This window comes from Gigantopelta aegis, chromosome 9, assembly GCF_016097555.1.
Source record: "Gigantopelta aegis isolate Gae_Host chromosome 9, Gae_host_genome, whole genome shotgun sequence".
NCBI lineage: Eukaryota > Metazoa > Mollusca > Gastropoda > Neomphalida > Peltospiridae > Gigantopelta > Gigantopelta aegis.
The window spans coordinates 46807676-46825040 of record NC_054707.1 but is presented as its reverse complement, the minus strand read 5'-3'; the positions used below and the strand labels follow the sequence as shown (position 1 = coordinate 46825040).

Below are 17365 nucleotides of genomic sequence, written 5' to 3'. Positions count from 1 at the left end.
ATAACTGGTATTTAACAAAGACAGCGGTATGTTGTAAACAAATCCTGTCTGTAAGATGCTGCATATCAAAGATCCCTTGCTGCAGTCTGTGTGCTTCTTAACCATATGTCCGACGCCATATAACCGTAATTAAAATGTGTTGAATGCGTCGTTAAATAAAGCCTTGCACTGAGGAACACATTTCTCAAGTATCCTCCAATATCATACCTGAAATTGTTCTCTTACATTGTACAAGCAGATTATATTATGTGTTGCAGGCTTGATGCCTATAGAAAAACAACTCCTAAAATGTACACAAACATTTTATTATCAAAAACCATCTACATGGAAGACAGAGGAGTGTAGATACTTAGAGCGAAATGTTCCCATTCACTCAAGTATGTAAAAAAAAAATCAGCGTACAAAAAAGGCAGGTCAGCTTTAATTATAAACACGGGAAAGACAGATTAGGAACGAAAAAGAAACATTCGCTATCTCGGAACGAACAGTATACCGCAAACACGATAACGAAACTACAGGTGTACTAACACACAAAAGAAACGTAACATTATATTCAGGTAATATATTAATAATTTTATTTAAATAAAATCTAGGTACAGATGAATGTTAATTAAAGGGAATCTTGGGTTAAAAACCGCCTGTCTATAATAAACAACTGCTACTTCCGTCCTTTGTAGCCAGATGTGAACAGTTTAAATGTTCACTATATTCCTATCAAAGCTTACAGTTCGAAATGAATTACGATTTTTATTAAAATGTGATTAAATTAAATATTCTATTAATTTCCCTGAAAATTGTGTTAGGTTAATTTTGCGTGACATCTTGTCTCCTAATCTAGCTAAGCAATCCGTACAAACTGAAGACAAACATATATCCAATTAACATGCGTCGTGAAGCATTCAATAAAAATATATCTTTAGTCTAACTTAGTTTAAAATACACCTCATAATTCTACAAGTTGATGTGTGTTGTTGTTTTTCCTAGGTCACTAAAACTACTTCTCAAATTCAACATCTCTGGTGGTCGTTTCATTTGATACTTTCAACGATCACATACAAGTTGTTGAAAAACACTATCTTTCAAAGCGACAAAAACACAAACGCAGACACTGTTGACAATAAACTATACACCGAGACATAACAAAAACCAAGAGATATTGTTCACTAAACCCAAGTGATGATGCCATGCAGTGTGCAAGTTACACCCTAACACACGTATTATCAGCTGTAGACACATTTTGTAGCTGTATACATTTTGCTCTAGACGTCCATAGGACTAGATGAAACTGATGGAATATTTCCCGTTAACACTGGCACATCTCTTGACAGAACACAGACATTGCCGATCAAACATTTTCCGTTAACACTGGCATATCTCTTGGCCGAACGCGGACATTGCCGATGGAATATATTTGGTTAACACTGGCATATGTTTTGAGGGAACACAGACATTGCCAATCGAAAAATTTCGGTTAACACTGGCACATCTCTTGACCGAAAGCAGATATATTTTCGGTTAATATTGGCACATCTCTTGGTAGAACGCAAATATTTTAGTTCTGATAGGCAGCACTAACTAAATTCTGTAAAACCTATCTAAATACATAACCTACACATATTTTATACAAACCAACTGATATTATTAATATAAGATGGGCCGTAAAATATGTACATTTTATTGTTAAATATACATGTTAGACGGGGTATTAAACATTAAAAATAATATTAAACGTTCCCCACTATTCTTAGATATAAAAACTCGCAGACTTATGTTCTAGTATGATTAACGACATGAAACAAACAACGAAATTGAGAAGAAAATCTCAGCAATTCTAGGAACAGTATATTGCAAACATAATGTCTAAATCTCAGATTCTACATGTGCAATCCGTATAAACGCAACACAAATAAGGTATATGTATATATTTACAAATGTCTTTGAAGCATTTATTAGAAACAAATCTACGAATACTTTAAATAGTTTAAGAGCACAAGTGGTTTCTAGTAACAAAACAATGAGTTGCATAATTAAATCGTTTGAAAAGAAAATAAAATCAAAACAGGATAGTTCTATAAATATCATCATGTCACTTTAAATTTGAGTTTATTAAACTCATGGTATCATTATGGAAAATCCATTTTGCTGTGACAAACATTAATGTTTTGTTATAGAGGCTTGTCGTCATGGTTTAACAGTTTATGTTTATTAATTTTCAAATAACACAAGTAACTGGTCATTTTCCTCAATTCACACATCTGTGTTCATGTAAACAGATTTACGGTGCAATTCCAATATGTCTGTAGGACAAGGCAGCAATAAAAGAATATTCTTTGCTTTGTGGTCATTTTAGTTTCTTTGTAACATATTGTTTGTGCAATACAAGTACATTTATATTCTCAACAAGTCACAAACTACAAAATATTTTACTAACATCCATCCAAATACTTAACTAGAATATAACAAAGAATTAAAATATACACAAACATTTTAATATTAAATACATTTACACAGAAGACAGAAATATTTTAATAAAATGTATACCCGCCCCCTCCCCACCCCTCCACTATCCCTCATGTATTAACACTCAGCAGTAAAACGAAGGCATGTCGGTTGTGGTGGTCATTAAAAGGACAAAAACGAAATTTCGAGAATGCGACGAAAATCGCCATCTTGAGACACGGAGAATATATTGCAAACATGATGATGTAATAGGTTTATTTCCAGAAATTACCTATGTAAAAACTATGTAAAGACCGTGGCCTACATGAAGAATGCTGTACATTATAAAGAATTATTACAACATGATGAGTATAAAATTACTATTACCACATGTACAAACACAAGATTTCCATAAACAAGTTAAAATTTTTCCAATGTACGGACTAAAGAAGCGTTGGGTCTATCTATAAGCAATTACAAGGGCTGCTAGGATCGGAAGTAGTGTAGCTGCAAACGTTGATATCACGGTGCTGGCTGCTGCATCTGAAGAACAAATTGAAGATAAATCATACAAATGAATTGGTAATGACACCCCTCCCCCAAAAAGAAGAAAATAATCATTGAAATTGTATGCTCTCTTGCTATTAAAGAAGGACAGTGTTCCCCTCCCCCTTAAAAACACACAAACCCCAAATGCAAACATGATTAATAAAATATTTTATTCATGGCGGGGTGAAAACAGTTTATTCTAAATGAATTGTCATACAAGTTTGCCTGGATGTTGAATTGTTTTTGAACACTGAATTCTGCCTGAAGGTAGCATTTATCCCATATTAATATTTTTACTGGGTAGGAATTTTATTTCAAATATGATATGACTGTTTACAGTGATAATTTTGTTTAACGACACCACTAGAACACACTGATTTATTAATCATTGGCTATTGGATTTCAAACATTTGGTCATTTTGACATATAGTCTTACAGAGGAAACCCGCTAAAAATTTTCCATTAGTAGCAAGGGATCTTTTATATGCATCATTCCACTGACAGGATGGCACATACCACGACCTGTGATATACCAGTCGTGGTCCACTGGCTGGAACGAGAAATAGCCCAGTTGGCCCACCGACGGGGATCGATCCGAATCCGACTGCACATCAAGGGAGCGCTTTAGCACTGGACTACGTCCCTCCCTAAATTACTCAAATGTGGATTAGAAGAAACAAGACAATCTTACTTTCATTGCCAGCATCTTTTGTTTGTCCAACAACGCCTCCCTCCGGATGTTCATTGTTACCTGGAAATAAGAAAACATAAGATACAAATGCGTTGTCGGAACTGGGTACATATTGGCGAAAGGGCAAATTGAGTTGTTCGCTGCTGTACATTAAGATTCAGGAAGCCGGTACACAGATACTGAGAAGGGACATATCTAGAACTTGACCAATGGGGAACAGAGCGTGATGACATAGTAATTATACTGTGCTTGAAATGCGACACATGTATTCTTAAGCTTGGGTGAAAGTGATTTTATCAGATATAACATAACACAGGGCAACGCCTCTTTCAATTCACACCAACACTAGGTGAGTATTTCCAACGCTGTTTAAAACCAATTAAAAGGACATTCCTGAGTTTGCTGCAAGTTTTAAGATGTTATCGACTAACAGAGACTTTTTAACGATTGTAATTGCATATCAAATATATTTTTCTGTATAATATATTAGTGGCTGTATATTAAACGTGTTTATGATCGATCTAATATTTGTACTAGGTTAAATTTCATTTTATTTTCTAAAAAAAAATGTTATTTGAAGACGAAAGCCAGTTTGGGCTTCTTACAAATATTAAGACAACCAGAAATACATTAAATATACAAACACTGATATTCTAAACAAGAAAATATATCTAATATGTAAGTTTATTCGTAGAAATATTTTATTAGTCAGAAACATCTTACAATGCAGCAAACTCAGGAATGTCCCTTTAATATTACTTTATTCTTTGCATTGTCTTCAACTGTTAATTGTTTCAATGATATGTTGGCCATGGCTATGCAACTGTACATATATAAAACTTAGAAATAATAACATTTTAGTGAATATTTTAGTTAATAATACTTAATGAATAGTGCGAAGGTTTCTATATGGATGTTTAATTAATAATCGAATATATGTCATTTAATATTATACCTAAACAGACGAGTGGAAGAACGACTGTGTAATTTTAACACATATCCATACCTACTTACTAAGCACCCAAGTGTCCCAAATAAGGACTCTACCCGAATAGTCCATTTATCATGCAGGTAGGTCTATTGCCAAGATGTTAGCGTAAGTAACAACTGCATTTTGTTGTTTTGTTGGACCAACTGAAACTTCGGCCAATCGGGAATTATGCATAATATGATCATACCGAGGAGTGTACCCAGTACATCGTGCTTGAACGTGAACCTTAATTGGATACAACAAACGCACAATATATATACTGCCAGGTTTGGAACCGTATGGACCATTTCGTGTGGTTTTTAATAGCCCACGACCTTAACCCCATTGAGAATAAAACTATAGTGAAAAGCGGTATGCAATCCTGTCGGCCAGTATTTGTGTGCCTGTGTGTTTAAGTAGTGGATGTCTACAGGTTTTTAAATGTGGTCTACAAACGTGTTTGTGTGCCTCTGTGTTTAAGTAGTGGATGCCTGACTGTTTTTAAATATGGTCTACAAACCTGTTGGACAGTGTTTGTGTGCCTGTGTGTTTAAGTAGTGGATGTCTGACTGTTTTTAAATATGGTCTACAAACCTGTTGGACAGTGTTTGTGTGCCTGTGTGTTTAAGTAGTGGATGTCTGACTGTTTTTAAATATGGTCTACAAACCTGCCGGCCAGTGTTTGTGTGCCTGTGTGTTTAAGTAGTGGATGTCTGACTGTTTTTAAATGTGGTCTACAAACCTGTTGGGCAGTGTTTGTGTGCCTGTGTGTTTAAGTAGTGGATGTCTGACTGTTTTTAAATATGGTCTACAAACCTGCCGGCTAGTGTTTGTGTGCCTGTGTGTTTAAGTAGTGGATGTCTGACTGTTTTTAAATATGGTCTACAAACCTGCCGGCCAGTGTTTGTGTGCCTGTGTGTTTAAGTAGTGGATGTCTGACTGTTTTTAAATGTGGTCTACAAACCTGTTGGGCAGTGTTTGTGTGCCTGTGTGTTTAAGTAGTGGATGTCTGACTGTTTTTAAATATGGTCTACAAACCTGCCGGCCAGTGTTTGTGTGCCTGTGTGTTTAAGTAGTGGATGTCTGACTGTTTTTAAATATGGTCTACAAACCTGCCGGCCAGTGTTTGTGTGCCTGTGTGTTTAAGTAGTGGATGTCTGACTGTTTTTAAATGTGGTCTACAAACCTGTTGGGCAGTGTTTGTGTGCCTGTGTGTTTAAGTAGTGGATGTCTGACTGTTTTTAAATATGGTCTACAAACCTGCCGGCCAGTGTTTGTGTGCCTGTGTGTTTAAGTAGTGGATGTCTGACTGTTTTTAAATATGGTCTACAAACCTGCCGGCCAGTGTTTGTGTGCCTGTGTGTTTAAGTAGTGGATGTCTGACTGTTTTTAAATGTGGTCTACAAACCTGTTGGGCAGTGTTTGTGTGCCTGTGTGTTTAAGTAGTGGATGTCTGACTGTTTTTAAATATGGTCTACAAACCTGCCGGCCAGTGTTTGTGTGCCTGTGTGTTTAAGTAGTGGATGTCTGACTGTTTTTAAATGTGGTCTACAAACCTGCCGGCCAGTGTTTGTGTGCCTGTGTGTTTAAGTAGTGGATGTCTGACTGTTTTTAAATATGGTCTACAAACCTGCCGGCCAGTGTTTGTGTGCCTGTGTGTTTAAGTAGTGGATGCCTGACTGTTTTTAAGTATGGTCTACAAACCTGTTGGGCAGTGTTTGTGTGCCTGTGTGTTTAAGTAGTGGATGTCTGACTGTTTCTAAATGTGGTCTACAAACCTGTTGGGCAGTGTTTGTGTGCCTGTGTGTTTAAGTAGTGGATGTCTGACTGTTTTTAAATATGGTCTACAAACCTGCCGGCCAGTGTTTGTGTGCCTGTGTGTTTAAGTAGTGGATGCCTGACTGTTTTTAAGTATGGTCTACAAACCTGTTGGGCAGTGTTTGTGTGCCTGTGTGTTTAAGTAGTGGATGTCTGACTGTTTCTAAATGTGGTCTACAAACCTGTTGGGCAGTGTTTGTGTGCCTGTGTGTTTAAGTAGTGGATGTCTGACTGTATTTAAATATGGTCTACAAACCTGCCGGCCAGTGTTTGTGTGCCTGTGTGTTTAAGTAGTGGATGTCTGACTGTTTTTAAATATGGTCTACAAACCTGCCGGCCAGTGTTTGTGTGCCTGTGTGTTTAAGTAGTGGATGTCTGACTGTTTTTAAATGTGGTCTACAAACCTGTTGGGCAGTGTTTGTGTGCCTGTGTGTTTAAGTAGTGGATGTCTGACTGTTTTTAAATATGGTCTACAAACCTGCCGGCCAGTGTTTGTGTGCCTGTGTGTTTAAGTAGTGGATGTCTGACTGTTTTTAAATGTGGTCTACAAACCTGCCGGCCAGTGTTTGTGTCCTTGTGTGTTTAAGTAGTGGATGTCTGACTGTTTTTAAATGTGGTCTACAAACCTGTTGGGCAGTTTTTGTGTGCCTGTGTGTTTAAGTAGTGGATGTCTGACTGTTTTTAAATGTGGTCTACAAACCTGTTGGGCAGTGTTTGTGTGCCTGTGTGTTTAAGTAGTGGATGTCTGACTGTTTTTAAATATGGTCTACAAACCTGTTGGGCAGTGTTTGTGTGCCTGTGTGTTTAAGTAGTGGATGTCTGATTCAAGATTCTTGGAGTTTTTGAGGACACACTCCGACACGATCACTTGTGTACACGCAACCGTGGAATGGAGGAATCTGAAACAAAGCGGTACAAACGTAAGTAACAAAGGCGACTTAAAAGATGTTTCCAGGGAAAGGGCACCTCGATATAAGAGGGCACCTGCAGTATTCAAAAGTAAACTTATGTGCAATTATTTTCCAGTACTTAACAGCCAGCCTACCAAACAATAAAAATCTCCCAACTAAAAGGAATACATTCAAACGTGTGTTAATTAAGCTTTTAAAACAGTTAGCTGCTTAATACAGGTCAGCTTATATTACTATATTAAATGATTTTGAAGAATACAAATGTAGCCTTTTAACGCAGGTGGCTGCTAAATACAGGTCAGCTTATATTACTATATTAGATGATTTTGAAGAATACAAATGTAGCCTCTTAACGCAGGCGGCTGCTTATTACAGGTCTCTTTATATTACTCTATTAGATGATTTGGAAGAATACAAATGTAACCTTTTAACGCAGGTGGCTGCTAAATACAGGTCAGCTTATATTACTATATTAGATGATTTTAGGGAAAAATCAAATATATATATTTTTAAGTAATACTTTGCTAGGCCATGTAATAGGTCAGTGGTCTGTGACAATATGCCTTTAATGGAGAGAGTGGCCACTTTGAATGGTTTCATATTCTCGAGAACAATATTTAACCCTTTAGGAAATTAAAATATACATCAGATAAACAGTCTAAACACTGTGTAAACTTTTACATTATAACACATTATAACACATTAAATATATTTTTCTAAATTAAACTTTCAGAAATTAGAAAATATTTCTGTCTTTTGGGAGATAAGAGTTTAAGCCCTAGAACACTACGCTTGAATCTAGAAGATGTAATGAAAATAATAACCAAGAAGGAGTGGAACTACGTACGGGCACCAGTGATTAACATTAATCGTCTGCTTTGCCGTTGTGTTGCTGGACAGGGGTAGTTTGCAGACATCTCGTTTTTCACACCGTTTAAGACCTTTGTCCATTAATGGAACTGAAAATATAACATAAGTACGTGACATTATCAAGTTTGAAATTGGGTAGTAAAGCGTTATGCTTACTTTCTAATAAAAATATAGTGAAGTCAAATAATGTGTGTGGCTGAAAAAATGCGTTTTGTCATTAACAGAACTGCAAAACATAATGAAATCGAGGTAACATGATACAACGAGGTGTACAAAATTAGCTTGAAGGTAAAGTCTTGTCTAAAACTACTTTCAAATCAAACGCCTTCATAATGTCAACTATTCATCAGGGGAGTTAATACAAACGTGGACACTCGCATAAATTAATTCACTATTACTAACAATTAACCCACTGTCCTGGGCAGACATCCCAGATAGCTGAGGTGTGTGCCCAGGACAGCGTGGGTAAACCTTAATTGGATATAAGCACAAACATAAGTTGAAATGAAATGAAAATTCACTACTGAAGGGAGTTAACTCATTGTATTTTTTTTCCTTTTGACCAAATGTAAGGATCTTCAATGTTTTGTAAAACTGAAAAAGCCTTTATTGGAAATGAAACAGATATTTACCTACAACTTAAAAAACAAATGTGTCTGGTTTTTACTTATAAAGTTAACCTCTAATACATATTTGTTTTAGGATGTTTTAAAAATAAAATAGGTTATTGTCCCAGAACTGTGTTATTGTCTGGAGGATCGAGTAATTGAATTAGTTAACTAATTCACTAAAAATTATGTTAAAAGCTACCACCAAATGAACAACAGACATGGAAACGAAAAAAAAGAAAATGGTGAAGTTTGTTTTATTGAACGACGCCACTAGAGCACATTGATTTTTTATCTTACCATCGGCTATTGGACGTCAAACATATAATCATTCTCACACTGTTTTTTAGAGGAAACCCGCTGTCGCCACATAGGCTACTCTTTTACGACAGGCAGCAAGGGATCTTTTATTTGCGCTTCCCACAGGCAGGATAGCACAAACCATAGCCTTTGTTGAACCAGTTATGGATCACTGGTCGGTGCAAGTGGTTTACACCTAACCACTGAGCCTTGCGGAGCACTCACTCAGGGTTTGGAGTCGGTATCTGGATTAAAAATCCCATGACTCGAGTGGGATCTGAATCCAGTACCTACTAGCCTGTAGACCGATGGCCTAACCACGACGCCACCGAGGCCGGTACATGGAAACGAAGAAACAAAGAAAGAAACAGAAACAATTAAGAAAAGTGCCATACTTCGCGAACAGTATTCCGAGAACCAGCCGGCAATATCTGACAGAGTTGTCTTGGTGTCACTTGGTTTCTGTATGTTGCAGATCGTTATAGCATCCTCGGCGCAGTGCAAGTAGTTCTGCAATGCCCTGAAACATGACAAAATACATGGTCATCTAAATAATATAATGTCCATCATATACATTCATTTATATTTCGCTAAGACTCAAGTTCAGAATGGGGCAAGACGTAGCCCAGTGGTACAGCGCTCGCTTGATGCGCGGTCGGTCTGAGATCGATCCCCGTCAGTGGGCCCATTGCGCTATTTCTCGCTCCAGCCAGTGCACCACGACTGGTACATCAAAGGCCGTGGTATGTGCTATCCTGTCTATGGGATGGTGCATAAAAAAGATCCCTAGCTGCTAATCGAAAAGAGTAGCCCATGAAGTGGCGACAGCTGGTTTCCTCTCTCAATATCTGTGTGGTTCTTAACCATATGTCTGACGCCATATAACCGTAAATAAAATGTATTTAGTATGTCGTTAAATAAAACATTTCCCAAAAAAATCTAGCTCAGAACATAAGTACACGTAATGCACAATATAATCACAATATTGTTGGGGGCGGGGGGGGGGGGGGGGGGGGTATTCTTCTCTATTCACCTTGTTTGTGTGACAAATGGAGAATGGCTAAAACACATCGCTATAGTACGATCATCTGCGAACCAAACACCTTTCCGAAAGTATTTCTAACACAGCTATTGGAAGTTGTCTAAAACCCAATAGGCGATATGCATTTTTCGTTCTGGAGTGTTGTTAAACATTCATTCAGTCATTCAGTCATTCATATATTCATCATTCATTCTTTCTTTTTACATAGATAATGACATATCTAGTGGTAATTATTCAAACAATACTGAAAAACACGGATATTTATATATATTTATATATAAAACTGTATTGGGCCTAAAATGTGCATAACACATTAGTCGTTTTAATACACACAAATTAATGAGATTTGAAGTGAAACGTTTTAAAACGATTAGAGAAAACTAAATTAACATCCGTGATTCTATTGTAATTCAGTATATATATATATATATATATATATATATATATATATTAGATGTGATACTTACACACATGAATACAAAATAGCTTGCATGTTGATTTCTGATCGGAACTTGGAATAGCACATTTGTAGTTTTCTACACCCAGGAAACGCCATCTCGGCATCTGCAATGGAAGCAAATTAGAATATACAATCTCAGTACATTATCTATACAATCAAACTGCAGAATAAGACCGTTTACATTTATCACTAGATAACATGTTACAGACATTATCCCAGTAAATGTTTAACCTAAAACGACTCCAATGACAAAGATCCTACTAAAAAAAACCCAGTTAATAAACAGATTGGAAAGTTTACCTTTATCTGGTTTGGTTGAGCTCGATTTACAGTATTTATCAAAACCTTCTCTCGTGGTTGTCATGGTTTCCATTAGTTCCGGTCGTATGAAGCCCGAACATACGTCCATAAAATTATCTGTGCACTTGGTATAGTTGACTCTAACCCTTTTGTGAAATAATAAAAACATATATATATACATATATATATATATATATATAGAGAGAGAGAGAGAGAGAGAGAGAGAGAGAGAGAGAGAGAGAGAGAGAGAGAGAGAGAGAGAGAGAGAGAGAGAGAGAGAGAGAGAGAGAGAGAGAGAGAGAGAGACAGACAGACAGACAGACAGACAGACAGACAGAGACAGAGAGAGAGACAGACAGACAGAGACAGAGAGGGCGCGATATGGTGAAAGAAAGCGAGGGAGGGAAAAGGGGAGACAAACATGGACAGAGGGAGAGAGTGGGAAGATGGGGTAGGAGAGAGAAGGTGGAGAGACAGACAGTGTAAAATAAACTTTAATTTTATGTCTTTGAGATAATAAAACAGTTTTAAACACTAAACGGTTACAAGTATAATTGATAACAAATATGAATGTTTACACTAACAAAATATTCGGCTATTATGTGTCGTACTAATGAAAATGAATGGAATAAACAAACCCAACAACTGATAATTAAATTCCCGTTACATCCATTACAATATAACGTCGTTCCATTGGTCCAGCCGTAGCAACGGGAGTTTGTTCATTTTTCGATGAATGTAAAAATTACGTCATTTCGTAGTATTAATTTGTCTTACTGAGCGTTATTTTTTAACACAAAAAAAAAAAAAAAAATTCAAAATAAAATATGAACTTTTAATATTATTAGTAAGTATGCTTCAAATTTAATTATATAATTATTGTCTATTTTTTCTTTTACGTTCATCTGGGTATGAACAAAACAAATCATTTACAAACTTATGTGAGAACGGCCTCGCCGATTCACAGTTTACTGATGATTTTTTTTTGTTCATACCCAGATGAAAGTAAAAGAAATATAAGACAATACTAATAATTAAATTCGAATCATACTTGCTGATAATAACAACACTAAAACGTCATACTTTATTTTTGGTCCATAAACAATAATGCTCAGTAAGACAACTTGCCCATTTAAAATGATCTCATCAGATATGACGTTCCCTGACAACGTAATGTTTACGTTCATCGAGAATCGAACAAACTCCCGTTGCTACGTCTGGACCAATGGGATGACGTTATGTGGTAATGAATGTAACGTAAATTTAATTATTCTATGATATTCAGGGGCTCACGGAGCTGACATATTTCAAATAAACATGGAGAGAATCTGCATATGTAAAGGAAAACAGTTTTCCAACCAAATAAACACCGATATACATACTTGCACATTGCACTAGGATCTGAAGACGTGTCGACCGATTTTTCATTCAAAATGGCGTTGCATTCCCTGAACATCGTCATACACTCGTTAATGTTGGCTGTAAAGAAACCGAATCACTTTAGCTATCCAACAGATAGATATCATTTGCTTCAATATTCATTTAAATATTCAATATCTCGACACTTCAGTCTGTGAAATATCGACATCATTTTAGTCACGGCCATGTGTATGTTTTTTGCGAATATATACTATGTTTGCTAAAGATAGTCTATATTTAAAGTATTATTGAGCACAGAAATAACAGTTAACGTTTTCCTGCAATTACTGCACGTGTAGATACCAACTGTGTATCTGTACAGGCGACAGAGTAAAGCTACCACATCATCACACCAAAGGTTTAGCTGACCCTAGTGATTAGGAACTATCACATATTTGCAATTCTCGCAGATTTTGACATTAAATTACACAATATTTGAACTTCATGCGATATTTTGGCAATCAAATATCCTTTCGGTGATCGTAGTAGCATTTAATGCGAAACAAAATGATCCTCTGGAACCAGTGACCTCAGTTCTACTCATCATCTTATACATCTACCAGGGCCGTAGGTAGGATTTCTTGTTTGGGGGCGGGGGGGGGGGGGGGGGGGGGGGTGACTGAATAGTTAATAGTCTAAAACTCCTTAAACGGCCAAGAAGAGAATTTTCTTTAAGTATCTATAGTCTTTTCCGGATTTTCCCGATCCTTGCCTCCCCCCCCCCCCCCCCCACTAGCTACGCCCCTGGCTACAGTGGAATATCAGTCGGCACGGTCCGCCACTTTGATCATTGTTAACGTATATGATGGCTTCACGTAGCTACTCTACTCACTGTGGATATAGTGCTGTGAATTCACTCTTACAAGTGACTAAAATGTTATTATGAACCAAATCTGAATTGAAAACGGTTATCAATGACGTGTCTCATCACTAAGCATTATCGAAGGGGTCTGATGTTTCGATAAACCTTGCTGGCTTGGCCTCATGATTCGCACACAACAATAGTAATAATACAAAGTTTTCGTGAAAACTGAACATACCATGTCCCACCAATGATGTTACTCGCTACTGATTCACCAAAGGTTCACCAATGTTCATAAATGTGATGGAGCAACACTTAATTGAAAATGCATTTCTAATATATTTTGTTCCATTTTGTTTGATCAACACTGAAGGCAAATATCAACGAATAATGAATCTCCTTGCATATCGGAACAGTAAAATATGTATTTTTAGAATGACTTTGAATAGATATAAATTAAAATCACTCACATTAAAACATTTTACGATACCACCAGAAACACACTGCACAATACTGTTTTATAATTCACGATGTCAGTAATACACTATGCAGTAATATGTTACAAGTTTGCTATAGACTTACAGAAGGGCTACAGAAAGGATTCAGAAGAAAAGAAACTGTGGGGAAAATGTCATGCACACGTTACCATGGATACACGTCAGTTGAGGTCACACAACAAGGATAGCATTATATAGTGCAAATATTCAAGAAACATGCTATCTAGGTCCATATGGTCGAATAATAACATATAATGTTATACTAACCTAAGTAGCTGACGCGAAAATGTGGCGATGACGCAATATATGCAGTCTGCTTATGTTACGGATAATATTATTTCTGAAAATAGTTCACTATATTAATTTGAAAAAAATATTAATTGTAAATAATTTGTTTTTATTTGTCATAAATGTATTCAGTACTAAATTGAGTATGCTATTTACAGTACAAATGTACAGTAATAACATTTTAGGTCCGGAGATAATATATGATGTTTTGGCAACACTAGTTTACCATAAGCCATATCATTCGATGTGTCAATATACATACGTACAATTTAAAAGAAAACATGTAAATATTGACTTTACTAAGAGAGAACCGAAAAGAAAATTCAATACAAAAGAAATAAATTGAGAGGAATAAAAGAGTCCAAAGCAGAACAAAATAAATAATTTAATTAAATACAATATATATGAAACGAACTGAACGAAATGAAGTGAAAGGAACATATTACTTTTTAATGAAATAGACAGAAAGAAAAAGAACCGAAACGAATTTTAAAATGTTTTGTTGTTGTTGTTGTTGAAAAGATAAAAACAAAACAAAACAAAGCAAAATACCATAAACAATCCGAATCTGTTTAAAGAAGAGAAAGTAACATCCAAAAACATACACTTGATACTGAATGCAACACGTCATATACCATTTAAAAAAGAACAGGACTAAACAGAATGTTGTATTTTATGTATTAAAACGAAGGACTGGTGTCTTTTCTTCAAAGCTGCGAAGACATACGTGTTGTGTGGTCTGCTTCCGACGTGGATTCTGCGCTGGATTCCGGTGTTGATTCCGGTTCTGACGTAGGTTCTGGTTCGGAATCCGGGACGCTAGCACCGCCTGCAGTAACGGGCAAGAATGGTCAAGACAAGTGACATTGATAAAAAAAGAAATACTGTTCCTTCTTCGTCATTACTAAATTTAAAACTAATACCATAACTTACCTTTGAACACAGAAGACAATACATATTTTACAAGACACAGAAATACATCATAGATATACATGTTTTGTTCTATAGAAAGTCATACATGTTGATGTGTGGGCACTTGAGAAGTTTGTTTTCATTATTATTATGACGAAAGGCTTTATAATTATCACTAATACGAAAGGGCCAATAAATGGTCCCGAATAAACACAATCAGCAAATAATAAACATACTCTAATTGTCTTAGCAAATGCGATATGTAAACGCCAAATACATATGAAAAACTATGATTTCAGGGCACTGTGTATTTGAAAACTGCACCCATAGCATATAGCATCGAATGTGATGTCCATGCTATATAACGAGAAATGTACACGTGTATATATACATTCTCTTTCGTGCACAATGAACAAACATGTGACATTAACAAGAACAATTAACAGTAACAATGCATGCATTTATATTTACATTTTGATGTATACGGCCATATACTAGTATTTATCCTTTTGAAATTTCTACAATATTAACATTTCCTGCGAATTTTATTAGGTAATTAAACACGGGTATATTTTATTTCACTCCATATTATCTGTTACCTTACATGTTGTGACAGTAGAAGTTATTGCAATTATCTTTGCCTATTCCATTATTTGTAAGCTTAAAGGAACATACTCTAGTTTCAGCCTGCAAAACATGGACACTAAGTTTAGTTAATCTTCAAACCTGCAAAACATTTGGATAATGTTATAATAGAGAAAAGCTGAAGTCTATGATGTTTAAACGGAAAACCACCGTCCAAAAATAGACTAGATAACCATTACTTCATAGACGAACGTGCGTTTTTAGAATTATGAAAAATTCATTTTGTGGTATTACAAAAACGTAGATAACAAGAACCACTTCAGCTGTAGGAAAACTAATATTCAAAATAATTAAATGTAAGTACTGCTAATTAATATTTAAAACATACGTCGTACGGTTTAAAAGTTAGGGCCTGTTACTTTAATGAAATTGTGAACTGCAAGAAGCAGGATGATGATCACGTTCTTTGACCACAATACTGGTTAGACTACAAACCGTTAAACAACTGTAACAAAGACGGACATAGACGAAAAGCATACGGAATGTGGTTAAACACATGATGCTACCGTGTTAGCAACAGATAAACCATAAGGTATCATATTGATTGGGCTTTATTTCAAGATGTTTGAGAAAGCGAAAGACGAGGGACACATTATAGATTGTATACGCTCTGTTAAATCGCCATTATTACATATTTGAACTAGTGAAAGAAGAGGGACACATTTTAGACACATATGTTAAGCTAACCACTATTACACATTTGGACTACAGAAGTATTTAGTTACAAGAACATTAATGATCCTTTACTATAAAAGTATAAACAGAAAAATCACTCATTAAGATTTTAAAAAGGCATCGGTGTTGAATGATATCAATTCCCTACCTTGGCATGTATGCATGTTAGCCTAGATGAAAGCGTTGACAATGTGTTGAACATTACCATGTGGTGCCGTACATTGTAGTAACATTTAGTATTTAGAAAAACTGTTATATTCAAATTATATGGGTCAACTATGGATTTGTCCCGAAAAAATAAGGAATATTTGTTTACTGATACCCCAACACTTTTCTTAAACTAGGACTATTAGGTGTCTTAACATTTGGTTATTAAAAAAAAAATAACAGCAAAAGAACCTGGTTCCATCGGAAGCCAATAGATATTTTGGAATTTCACAGTGTAAAACTAGTCTTTGTCGAGCCGAACTTTACAAAGTTGTCTTTTGAATTCCCAGCTGACGTCATCGAGTGCGTCAAAAGAAACAAAATACACAACCATGATTGCCTCACGTAAGTTCGTACCTGTCGTCTCCTCCATGGTCGTATTGTCAATAACTTCCGGAATACTTGCTGTTTCCGTCTCTCCGGCACCGGTCCAGCCGGAAGTGCTGCTGACAATATCTGTCATGGAGACATTGCGTCTATCGTCATCATCAGTAATGTTTTTGTAAGATGGCGGAGTTGTCTGATGTGCCACGGTTGTATTTTCTGTTTCCAGTTCTGATTTAACAATTACATATTCTGTTGAATTATGAACTGATTCAGTGACATTGACCTCACTGATCCCAGCCTCTGGACTCGATTCTGGCAATGGCGTGACTTCCGTATCATTATACATGGAATCGGTCACGTTTTCACCGATGGATCCAATGGGAACACTAATTTCTGGAACATGTTCTGGTTCTGCGGTGGTGGTCATTTCAGGTCCTATGGTTTTGAAATATGAAAACGTTTGTGCTTATTACTGGCTGGTTGTTAGTGTTAGGGCCAAGTGTGAGATGTTAGTGTGTCACGGATGATCGTGCCGTCACAAAGAAAGCTTCAGAAATCAGGCAAGTCCGTGCGATCGTTAGTAACATGTCCTGGCGTTAAAGGTATTGCGTTAAGCTGTGATCAACGTGGAACAG

The 17365-nt window shown here is 36.2% G+C and overlaps 1 protein-coding gene across 4 annotated transcripts in view; it reads right to left on the bottom strand.

The window, feature by feature from the left end:
* Positions 1–289: 289 nt before the first annotated feature.
* LOC121380645 (hemicentin-1-like) overlaps positions 290–17365 on the bottom strand; it is an 88476-nt gene continuing 71400 nt past the window's right edge. For 2 of the 4 annotated variants that reach the window (XM_041509563.1, XM_041509564.1), the window contains exons 20-29: positions 16761–17165; positions 14692–14793; positions 12341–12437; positions 10959–11104; positions 10666–10762; positions 9552–9676; positions 8226–8337; positions 7242–7366; positions 3680–3739; positions 290–2982 (exon numbers count right to left, since the gene is read on the bottom strand). In XM_041509563.1, coding sequence (XP_041365497.1) covers positions 2900–2982; positions 3680–3739; positions 7242–7366; positions 8226–8337; positions 9552–9676; positions 10666–10762; positions 10959–11104; positions 12341–12437; positions 14692–14793; positions 16761–17165 — 1352 coding nt within the window. In that variant the 3' untranslated portion in view covers positions 290–2899. The remainder of the gene's footprint in view (positions 2983–3679; positions 3740–7241; positions 7367–8225; positions 8338–9551; positions 9677–10665; positions 10763–10958; positions 11105–12340; positions 12438–14691; positions 14794–16760; positions 17166–17365) is intronic. The other 2 variants (XM_041509565.1, XM_041509567.1) reach the window with 2 other exon arrangements.